Raw genomic sequence first — 12,017 nt, 5'->3', positions numbered from 1 at the left:
ATAACTCACTCTCAGGCTAAGCAGTTTCAAAATTGGTTTTTATTACATTCTGGATTTTTGTTTTTGTTGTTATTCTACTGGAACCTTCAAACTGTTGACTCTGCAATGAAAAGGGGCAATCTATTTCAGTCTCCAAGACTGTCACTAAGTTATAGCTAGAACTACTTGGGAATTATGGTTTGAGTGCTTTAATAGATTTAAATTCTAGAATCATTACACTATTCCTAGCTTTTAAAAAGTCTCCCATGGAGGATCAGCTTCAAGGAAGGATAGTAAGAATCATCAACAATGTGCCCTTTTTTTAGATGCACATTTTAACATTTCTAAAATTGGGATGCATTTTACAACAGATGTATCTTACAGTCACTGTAAGGCAGGTTATAGTCATGATGTAAAACCTTCTGATGGGCCCTCTCATGCTTAGAAGTGTCATTATGAGTGAAACAAAATAGAGATATTTGACAAAGTATAGGTTTACAGTATTTATGATACACTGTTTGGAATTTTTAATAACCAGTGACTAATTCAGTTGAATTTTGCGGCACATTCTTTCATTGGAAGTGATAGGAAATTCCTGTTACCATTGAGATCCAAACTCTAAATGATTTTTTTCCAAATGCTTTTACACTTTCTTAAATACAATATGATGAGACTTTTATAATTTTTAGCCTATTCTCTTAACAACTCAGACTGCTTCTAGCCCCACATTAAAGTATCTAATGAGCCACACACACTCTTTTCTTATTAGTGTGTTAATACTTGTCTTTGTTTTTGCATGCTTGATTTTAGGGGAGATCTTCAGTGGAATGCAGGAGAGAAAAAGTTGACTGGTGGAGCCAACTGGCAGCCGAAAGTAGCCCCCGCAACCTGGTCAGCAAGTGTCCCACCAAGTGCACCTTTGGTATGTAGCTACCAAGGGCCACCCAGGGCAAGTTTGCCAGTTTCTAAGTATATAGAACAGAGCGTGCTTTAATTTTGCTACTGACGTATTTTGTCACCCACATGAAAGGAACCTGAGCAAGATACAATATTTATCAAAATGCAATTTTCATTGACTTTCTGTTTTAATAAAGATTGTGACCTATTCTTTATTTTCATTGTTTTAAAATGGTATTTATGCTTCTTTATATATCAATTCTGTATTTGCACATAGAAACAACTTTTCAAAAGTCTTGACCATCACTGATCATTACCTATGTTTTTATCTCATTTCTTGTCCAAGTTATCTGATTGTCTTAATAAGTAGGGAAAACATTTTTTCTAATCAGAAAGATTGGGCAGTTTGCTATTGTGTAAGTGGACTTTGATTTTAAAGTCCACTTCTGCTTATCATTTTTTTAAATTGAAACTACCAACACCATCTTTTCTATAAAAATTAAATAGATTTCATTTTTGTGTATTATATCTCAACTAATACCATCATTCACTCTGTGAAAGAGCCTATCACTGATAATAAAGACTAATTATTTTGTGAGATTTGCTACCACAAAAAGGACATTTTCAGGGATGCCTGGGTGGCTCAAAGGTTGGGCATCTGCCTTCGGCCCAGGGAGTGATCCTGGAATTCTGGGATCAAGTCCCACATCGGGCTCCCTGCATGGAGCCTGCTTCTCTCTCTGCCCATGTCTCTCCCTCTCTCTCTGTGTCTCTCATGAATAAATAAATAAAAATTTTTTTTTTTTTAAAAAAGGACATTTCCAGGATAGGAAAATTTACTGGTTTTTTTTTTTTTTTTTTTTTTTTGTATGTGCCCCACTTTTTGCAAAAACGTGGTCATCACTGTTTTCCAAGCTTATTTGTGATTTTTCACCTTACTCCCTCCAACTGTCTAAACCACAGTCTCCTCTAAGGCTCTCTTGAAGCCATCCTCTCCTTGTTGCCTGAATTAATTCCTAACCATCACCCACCAACCCCAGCCAAATAAACATGAATGGTAGTGAATTAATATGAATTAGAATATAAACATTATAGATGCGATTAAAAATAATTATGATCCATAAATTAATTTGAATGCTTGAATTTTAGAATTTAAAACATGTTTTCTTTTAAATAACCTGATAAATAGTAATATTTTTATATATAAACAGTTTTATTACAGTTTTATAAATAAAATGTTTAAGCCAATCAGAAAAAGGCCTTCTGAACTAAAATTTACTGCTAAACAATACTAGCAGTATTAATCAAATTACAATTTATACCACAGTTTCTATAAGAAAAAACATTTTGTGCTCAGTCTTAAGTTCTCAAAACCTGTTCTCAAAACCTGTAGTCTCCCCATCCAACCCCATGTTGTTAGTAAGAAAGAGGGAGATTTAAGGACTAATATTCTCTGCCTTTGGTGAGCTCAAAGTCTGAAAGATCTTAATTTTAAGGAGTAATTTCTAACAAATAACAATGAGAAAATCGCCTATCTTATCTAGGTATTTATCTCTTTAAATATTTCTTTGCATTATTTTAAAGCAGTGTTTAAGAGGACCATATTTAGCTATAAAATAAGGAGTTCCGTTTTAATTTTACAAAGGATACTTTGTAGAAAACTATATCTCTCTTAAACTGACCTATGCCGACCATATATTGTCCAAGCTAGAACTCATTTTGAGAGTGAAAGGGAGCATATAATTATTACACTGGACCTCAATCGTTTACTTGTAGCTGGTAGCCCAGATAGATCCTGGGACCATAAGCAGATAGTTGTCTGTCTTAGGGAGCCACACTCCATTCTCAGAAACAGAAACCTTTGTTGGGGATAGAGGGAGAGAGATTCAATAAATGTAATAGGATCCCTAAAGAAAGAAAGAGGGGATCCCTGGGTGGCTCAGCGGTTTGGTGCCTGCCTTCAGCCCAGGGCATGATCCTGGAGTCCTGGGATTGAGTCCCACATCAGACTTCCTGCATGGAGCTTGCTTCTCCCTCTGCCTGTGTCTGCCTCTCCCTCTCTCTCTCTCTCTCTCTCTCTCTCTTTCTCTCTCTCTCTCTCTGTCTCATGGATAAATAAATAAAATGAATGAATGAATGAATGAATGAAAGAAAGAAAGAAAGAAAGAAAGAAAGAAAGAAAGAAAGAAGAGAAAGAGGGAGGGAGGAAGGAAGAGAGAGAGAGAGAGAGAAAGAAAGAAAGAAAGAAAGAAAGAAAGAAAGAAAGAAAGAAAGAAAGAGAAAGAAAGAAAGAAAGAAAGAAAGAAAGAAAGAAAGAAAGAAAGAAAGAAAGAAAGAAAGAAAGGAGAGAGAGAGAAAGAAAAGAGAAAAAGCTTCTTTAGAACCGATCTTATAAATCTATGAAAACCACATGTTGACATTAAATCTCACAGTTTATATTATCATTACCAAATTAAAAGAACTAATTTTTCTATTCTCTTTTATGCAAAATTAAAGAAGCGCCATGTGTTCCTCTTATCACCCCACGTTGGCCTCCTCACTGGGAGTGGAGCCTGCTTAAGAGTCTCTCCTTCTCACTCTGTCCTCCCTCCTCTTTCTCTCTCTCTCTCTCTCTAAAAAAAAAAAATATATATATATATATATATATACACACACATATATATATATTAAAGTTGGAAAATTTTAAGTTGGATACAATTTTAAGTTGGAAACCTTCCTTGGTCTACGCGTCTCCTGAGATCAAGACTTTAACCATACAAGGTTAAGAATTCATCAAATACTTAATTAACAGCTGTTTTGCTTCTTCAGGACAACAGGGCTACTAATTATCTGATGGGCAAGCACCATCACTGAGAAAGAGATTCATATTCTCATTGTTTTTAAAACTCTGAAACTCCTTATTTTTATTTATAAAGAAGACCTTAAGTTGTTAGTAATTAACAACAACTCCAGAAAGTAAAAGACAGCATGCTTTCGCATAAAGTATCTTTTCTGTGGAAAGAGAAACTAGAACAACAGAAATAATTTATCAGGAGGGCAGAGTTACCGGGTAGTTCTGTTTCTTTTATTTTCCTTGACATTATAGGCGACAATATAAAGGCGGTCAAATGCAGAGTTATTTTATCTGTATCAACTCTCAGTCTTAGATGCAGCCTATGTAAATTCACTGCCCTTTATTTATCCCATTTCCTGTGAAGTTCTTTTTTTTACAAAACTCTGGCTTTGCTTTTAATTTAAGAGATTATTCCGGTTTATTATGTAAGAAGGTCTCTGGCTTCTTCCCTCCAGTCAGTTCTTTCATAAAACATCTCTTCCACTTTCCTATTACTTAAAACATGTTTGAGTCTCTTTTTCTAAGAATATTCAAGAAAAAGAAGAGGGACGACTAAAATAAAACTTATGCCTCAGAAGCAGCAAAGCAGTGTTTCCGTATTTCCTGGTAATCTGCAAACTTCTTTCAAATAGGAGATGAAAGGGCAGATGGGAGAGTGAGCATCCTTCTATTGACTTTTAAAGTTTCTACTGATAGACAAGAGCTAAGGTTACTCCTCCCAGTTTGTTTCAAATTTCTCACAGTTGCTGCTTGGAGGTGCAGCTTTAAAATTTGTCAAGAGTACAGAGCTCAAATTAGATCTAAAAATCTTAACAGGACTTGAGCACTTGAAATATGTCTGCTGGCAGGGTTCTGTCTTCATAGCCATCAAGAGCCCTGTGTTTCCAGGGCTACTTCTACCTATTTTCGTATGCAAACAGACCTCTTTAAGTTTTCATCACACAAACTGGGAAGGTACTAGCAATTCAGAAATACATGCATTTGACAAGAGACCTCAGAATCCACAGTTCTTTCCCTAAAAAACAACCAACCTTTATATGCCTACAGAGATGAAACATTCAGTTGAATGAATTCAGTTGAATTCAGTTGAATGAATATAATACCTGTAGTATAGGGGAGGAAAAATAACTTTCCCTCTCACTTTCTGAATTCTTGGCTGAGACTCCTGTAATAAAAGACAGGTTAGCAAGAGAAAAACAGAAGTTTATTAACATGTATACCTCATGTATAGAGGAGATGCCCAGGGAAAAACGAGTAACTCCCCAAGGTCATCTAAGCCATTGGCTTCAACACCATCTGCAGCTGCAGACAAGAGGAAGCAAGCTGTTCAGTGGCCAGTCTGGGGGAAGTTACCAGGAAAAGCAGGGTAATCTAGAGGTAAGATTTGTTGTGTAGATTTCAGGCAGCGTCTTCTCCATTGGTATAATCCTCTTGTGATGTAGTCAACCTTCTCTTCCTGGTACAGTGGGAGAGACCCTTACGAATGGAGATTTCCTTTGTAATATAAATGCCCCTTAACAGAAGTTTAACTTCTACTCTGTTTTCAGAGCTTCTCCTGCATCTGCTGTTTCTCAAAATAATATTTTGCCAGAGAGGCATACTTAGGGATGGCATATTCTGCTACACTTCAGTATTTTCTTTTTTTTAATTTTATAGGTAAAATTTGCATAAACATTATATCTACCATCTTCACAATTTTAAAGTGTACCGTTTAATGATTTTCAGTATATTTACACTGTTAAAAAAAATCACTATTATCTAATTCCAGAGTATCTCCATCACCCCAAAAAGAAACAGTCACTTTCCAGTTTCCTCATCTCCCTATCCCCGGGCATCTAATAATTTACCCTGTTTCTATAGATTTGTCTATTCTGGGTATTCCATATCATCAGACTCCTATAATATGGAGAGGTTTGTGACTGGCTTCTTTCACTTAGCACATTTTCAAGGGTCATCCAAGTTGTGGTATGTATCAGTACTTCATTCCTCTTTATGGATGAATAATCCATGTTTTAGATATGCCAAACTCATCAACTGATAGGCAATTGTGTCATTTCCACTTTTTGGCTGTGATGAAAAATACTTGTATTATTTGTCTAGAAGTTTTTATGTGAATGTATATCCTCAGTTCTCTTGGGCATATACCTAGGAAAAGAATTGCTGGCTCATGCCTAACTCTGTTGAGCTTTTTGAGGACCTGCCAAACTTTCCCACAGCAGCTACTTCATTTTACATTCCCAACAGCAATATGTAAGGTTTCATTTTTGGATTGACAAATGATGTTGAGCATTTTTGCATGTGCTTCTTGGCCACTGGTATATCTTTTTTTTTTTTTTTTTTTTTGAGATGTCTTCACATCCTTTACCCATTTTATGATTGGGTTGGCTTTTTATTGTGAGTTCTAAGAGATATATATGTATTCTGGATACTAGATCCTTATTAAATATATGACTTGCAAATATTTTCTTACATTCTCTGAGTTGTCTTTTTATTTTCTTGATAGAGTGTCTTTTGATAAATTTGATAAATTTTGATAAACCCCAACTTATCTATTTTTGCTTTTGTTGTTTGTGCTCATAGTATCATATTTAAGAAACTAAATCCACGGTCTCGAAGATTGACACTTACATTTCTTTCCAAGAGTTGTACAGTTTCATCTCTAACATTAGCTCTCTCACTATTTTAGACTTATTTTCATGTATGGTGTGACATAGGGGTCCAGATTCATTATTTTGCATGTGGAAATCCAGTTTTCCCAAAACCATTTATTTAAAAAAATGTTCATTTATTGATCTTGGCATCCTTGTCACAAATCAGTTAACCATAGATATAAGAATTTATTTCCAGACTCTTTATTCTGTTGTATTGATTTCTATGTCTGTCTTTATGCCAGTACTATCATGTTTCGATACAGCTTTGTAGTAAGTTTTGAATCCAGGAAGTATGAGTCCTCCAAATTTATTCTTCTTTTCCAAGATTGTTTTGGCTATTTTGGATCTCTTGCATTTCCATGAAAGTTTTAAGTTCTGACTGTCCATTTTTCCAAAAGTTGAAATTTTGAAAGGGGTTGCACTAAATCTATAAAGCCATTAGGAAATATTTACCACTTTAATATTAAGTTTTCTAATCCTTGGACATGTCTATTTAAGTTTTTTTATTTCAACAGTGCTTCAACAAATTGTTTGGCAGTGTTTCAACAAGTCTTGTCCTTTGTCCTTTTTTTTTTTTAATTTAATTTTATTTTTTTAGTAATCTATATCCAGCATGGGGCTCAAGCCCACAACCTTGATTGACATCAAGAGTCTCACACTCTTCCAACTGAGCCAGCCAGGTGCCCCCAGTCTTGTATTTATTTTCTTAATTTTATTTCTAAGTTCTTTATTTTTAACACTACTGTAAATGAGTTGTCTTGGTAATTGTATTTTTTGATTATTCATTGAGTGTACAGTGATCACTGAGTTTTGTATATTGATGTTGTATCATGTAACTTTGCTGAACTTGTTTATTAGTTCTGATGGTTTATTTTGTATATAGATTCCTAAGGATTTTCTGTATGTAAGGTAATGCCATCTACAAATAGAGATTGTTTACTTTCTTTTTTTCTTTCTAGATGTTCTTTCTTTCTTACCTGATTGCCACAACTAGAACTTCCAATACATTTTATCTTATTCTTAAGGAGAAAGCTTTTAGTCATTCAGCATTAAGTATGATAGCCATGTGTTCTTTGCAGATACCCTTATTCAGGTTGAGGAGTTTCCCTTATATTTTTAGTATGTTGAGTGGTGTTTGTTCGTTTTGTCCTGAATGGGTGTTGGATTTTGTTGAATGCTTTTTCTGCATCTAACGACATGATTATGTCGGGATTTCTTACATTATGATGTATTATTACATTGAGCCAACCTTACATTTCTGAGATAAATCTCACTTGGTCATGAGACGAAGTATAATAATTTTTCCAACATCCTGCTAGCTTTGGTATGCTAGTATTTTGTCAAGAATTTTTGCAACAGTGTTCACAAAGGATATTGGTCTATAGTCTTCTAATGTCTTTGTCTGGCTTTGGTATCAGGGCAATACTGGCATCCAAGAATAATTAGAAAGTATTCCCCCACTTTTTTTCTTTTTATATGCTTCAGAAGGATTGATATTAATTCTTCCTAATACATTTAATAGGATTCATCAGTGAAGCCATCTGGTTTTGGGCTTTTCTGTGGTGGAAGTTTTTTATTGTTGGCTATAATCCCTATGCTGCACCTTTTTTTTAAAGATTTTTTTTTTTTTAATTTTTAATTTGAGAGAGAGAGCGTGCTCAAGAGAGCACAAGGAGGTGAAGGCAAAGGAAGAGGTAGAAGCAGACTCCTGGCTGAGCAGGAAACCCAACACAGGACCCAATCCCGGGACCCTGGGATCATGACCTAGCCAACAGCAGGCATTTAACCAACTGGCCACCCAGGTGCCCCTGCTGCACTTTTTTTTTATAATTAGAAGTTTGTACCTCCTGATCTCCTTTATGTATTTTGCCTCTCCCCTCCCACCTCTCCTCTAGCAGCTACCAGTTTTTCATATGTAAGAATCTGTGTTTTTATTCATTTGGCTTGCTTTTTAGATTCCACATTTAAGTGAAATCTTATAGTATTTGTCTTTCTCTGTCTGATTTATTTCATTTAACAGATACTCTGTAGGTCCATCCATGTTGTCACAGATGGCAAGATCTTTTTTTTATGGCTAATATTCCACTTCATATTATCATCTGTCAGTGGACATTTTAGGATGCTTCTATATCTTGGCTATTGTAAATAACTTTGCAGTAAACATAGGGGTACATGTATCTCTTTGAATTAGTGTTTTCATTTTTTTTGGATAAATAGTAGTAGGATCACTGGATCATATGCTATTTCTACTTTTAATTTTCTGAGGAACATATATACTGTTTTCCACAGTGTTTGCACCCATTTATAGTCCCACCAACAGCACATGAGAGTTCCCTTTTCTCCACATCCTAAGCAACATTTCTTATCTCTTGTCTTTTTGGTATTAGCCATTCTGACAGATAGGAAGTGGTATCTCATTATGGTTTTAATTTGCATTTTCCTGGTAGTAAGTGATTTCGAGCATCTTTTCACGTATCTGTTCACTATCTGTAGATCTTCTTTGGAAAAATGTCTATTCAGGGCCTCTGCCCATTTTTGATCAAATTAGTTTTTTTGGTGCTGAGTTGTATAAGGTCTTTATATATTTTGAATATTAACCCCTTATTGGATATATTATTTGCAAATATCTTCTCTCATTCATTAGGTTGCCTTTTTGTTTTATTGATTTTCATTTAGTTTCCTTTGCTGTGTAAAAGCCTTTTATTTTGGTGTAGTCTCAAGCTTATTTTTGCTTTTGTTTCTCTTGCCTGAGAAGACATATCCATAAAAATGTTGCTAACAAGGCCAATATCCAAGAGATTGCTGCCTGTGATTTCTTTTAGGAGTTTTATGGTCTCAGGTCTCACATTTAGGTCTTTAATTCATTTGAGTTTATTTTTGTGTATGACATAGGACAGCGGTCCAGTTTCATTCTTTTGCATGTAGCTGTCCAGTTTTCCCAATACCATTTATTGAAAAGACTGTCTTTTCTCCCTTTGTATATTCTTGCCTCTTTTGTCATAGATTAATTGACAAAATAGGCATGGGTTTATTTCTGGGCTCTCTATTCTGTTCATTGATCTGTGTATCTGGTTTTGTGTCAGTGTCATACTGTTTTGATTATCATAGCTTTGTAGTTAATCTTCTAATCTGGAATTATAGTACTTCTAGCTTTGTTTTTCTTTTTCAAGATTCCTTTGCCTATTTGAGGTCTTTTTGTAGTTCCATATAAATTTTAATATTATTTGTTCCTGTTCTGTGAAAAATACTATTAGTTTTTTTATAGAAATTGCATTAAATCTATAGATAGCTTTGAGTAATATGAACATTTTAATAATACTAGTTCTTCCAGTCCATGAGCCAGGGTCTGTCTTTCCATGTGTTTGTGTCTTTTTCATCAGTGTCTTATTGCTTTCAGAGTATAGATCTTTCATTTCCTTGGTTAAATTTATTCCTAGGTGTTTTATTCTTTCTGGTACAATTGTTTTCTTAATTTTTCCTTCTGCTACTTCATTATTAGTTTAGAGAAATGCAACAGATTTCTGTTTATTCAGTTTGTATCCTTTGACTTTACTAAATTCATTTATCAGTCTTAATGATGTTTTGGATGTGGTCTTTAGGGTTTTCTATATGTAGTATCATATTTTCTGCAAATGTAAGAGTTTTGCTTCTCCCTTACCAATCTGGACACCTTCTATTTCTTTTTCTTGTATGATTGCTGCAGCTAGGATGTTTAGTACTATGTTGAATAAAAGTGATGAGAGTGGACATCTTTGTCTGGTTCCTGATCTTAGAGAAAAAGCCTTCAGTTTTTCACCATTGAGTGTGATGTCAACTGTGGTTTTTTATAGATGGCCTTTATATATATATACACACACACACACACACGTATATATACACACACACCCATATATATATGTTCCCTCTAAACTTAAGTCTATTGAGAGCTTTTATCATCAACAGATACTGTATTTTATTATATGCTTTTTCTACAGTTATTGAAATCATCATATGGTTCAGGGCCTTTTTGATTACCGATGCAAGTTTTTTTTGATGACTGATAGTCTTTTTCTTACACGTCTGTTTAGATTTTTTATGACTTCTTCAATCAGTTTTTATTTGTCGATACTCCCATATTTATTAGTTCCTTCCTCTGCTTACTTTGGGTTTAGTTTGTTTCCTTTTTTTCTAGTTCTTCAATGTGGAAGTTTAGGTTATTGATTTGAAATCTTTTTCCTGCATATGGACTGTATGTTCTTGTTTTTTTTTGTTTTTTTTTTTTGTTTTTTTTTTTAATGCCTCAGAATTTTTTTGTTGAAACTTAGACATTTTTAAATGTGGCAGCTTTGGAAATCAAATTCTACCTCTTCCCCACAGGCTTGTTGTGGTTACTTTTTTGTGGTTGGTTGTTTTTCTGTTGAGTGACTATTCTGAACTAATTCTGTAGTCTCTGTTCTTTATTATGTGTGGCCATTAAAGTCTCTGCTTCTTTTGCTATGTGGTCAACTAATGATTAGATAACTATTACTGAAATTCCTTAAACCAGAATATTTCCCAGTCTTTGCAGAGGGTCTTGAGTTGTGTTGGGGCATGCCCTAAGAATCAACCAGGCAGTTTGCCACACTGCCTTAGCAATCAGTCACTTACTGCTTGTTCAAAGCCTCAGGGTCAGCTAGAGGCCTTCTCACGTCTTTCCTGAGCTTGCACACAGCCCTGGGCATGTGCATGAACTTCTAAATTCCCAGAGGCATGGCTGAGCTTTTGAACCCATAATCCCCCAAACATTCCCTTCTCCAGACTTCCCTCCAAGCTTTTTGTTTAGTCTACTATTTGCCCTGTTACCCATTGCTTTAGACAGCAACAATTAAAACATTTGCCTGTAAACGTTTTCCACAAATGGCCTCAGGTAACAACGTTAGCACTAGATGCATCCCCAGTTTCATGAGACAAAGATGAGCCTTTTGATCCAGTCTTTCGAGGGAGCCACCCAAGGAGACAAAATAAATAATTAGATATACTCTGCTCCCTTTGGTACTATTACTGAGAATGTAAGCTGTTATTTTCAAGACTACAGATGAGCTGAAGAATAGTGGATGAAACTAGGGTAAGTTAAGATGCCATAAAGCTTAATCTTCTTGCCGAGATCCAGCTGATTGTCTTGAATAAGTACTTTCTTGGTTGCTGCAAACTTTTAGTTAGTTTCCAGAGTTCTAAAATAGTTGATTTGATTCTAATAGTTTTTGCCTGTTTTTCTACTGGTTTTATGGATTGAGGAAAATTTCAGATTTCCTTACTTCACCATTTTTGCTGACATCACTGTAGTATTTTCTTTTTTCACTAGGATTTTGCTTTAATGATTAAGTTAAATTTAAGAGATTTCAGTAGGGTTAGTTTTAAACTAAGGGAAATATTAGGGGGCCTTGTTGTATGACTGAAAACCGTCAAGTCTATACCTGAAATGGGATAATTGTGCTTTATTATGCGTAGTCTTCTAAATGCTTCATAAAACTTGGAATTAATTTTGGCCCTTGTGCAAATGTATAGCGGTCAAAAGTCAGAGAGAAGTATAACACAAAAAGGAGAATCTAAAACTGAAGGGCAAGGGGCACCTGGGTGCCACAGTTGGTTAATTGTCTGACTCTTGATTTCAGCTCAGGTCATGCATGACTCAGGGTTGT

General features: G+C 35.0%; 1 protein-coding gene across 13 annotated transcripts in view; it reads left to right on the top strand.

Annotated features, from left to right (window-relative positions):
* Positions 1 to 12,017, top strand: part of SNAP91 (synaptosome associated protein 91) — a 139,874-nt gene that overhangs the window by 119,205 nt on the left and 8,652 nt on the right. For all 13 annotated transcript variants that reach the window (XM_025444874.3, XM_049092310.1, XM_049092311.1 and 10 more), the window contains one exon: positions 790 to 901. In XM_025444874.3, the coding sequence (XP_025300659.3) occupies positions 790 to 901 (112 nt within the window). The remainder of the gene's footprint in view (positions 1 to 789; positions 902 to 12,017) is intronic.

This window comes from Canis lupus, chromosome 12, assembly GCF_003254725.2.
Source record: "Canis lupus dingo isolate Sandy chromosome 12, ASM325472v2, whole genome shotgun sequence".
NCBI classification, from domain to species: domain Eukaryota; kingdom Metazoa; phylum Chordata; class Mammalia; order Carnivora; family Canidae; genus Canis; species Canis lupus.
Note: the sequence above shows the minus strand (reverse complement) of the source record. Positions and strands in the feature narration are given on the sequence as shown.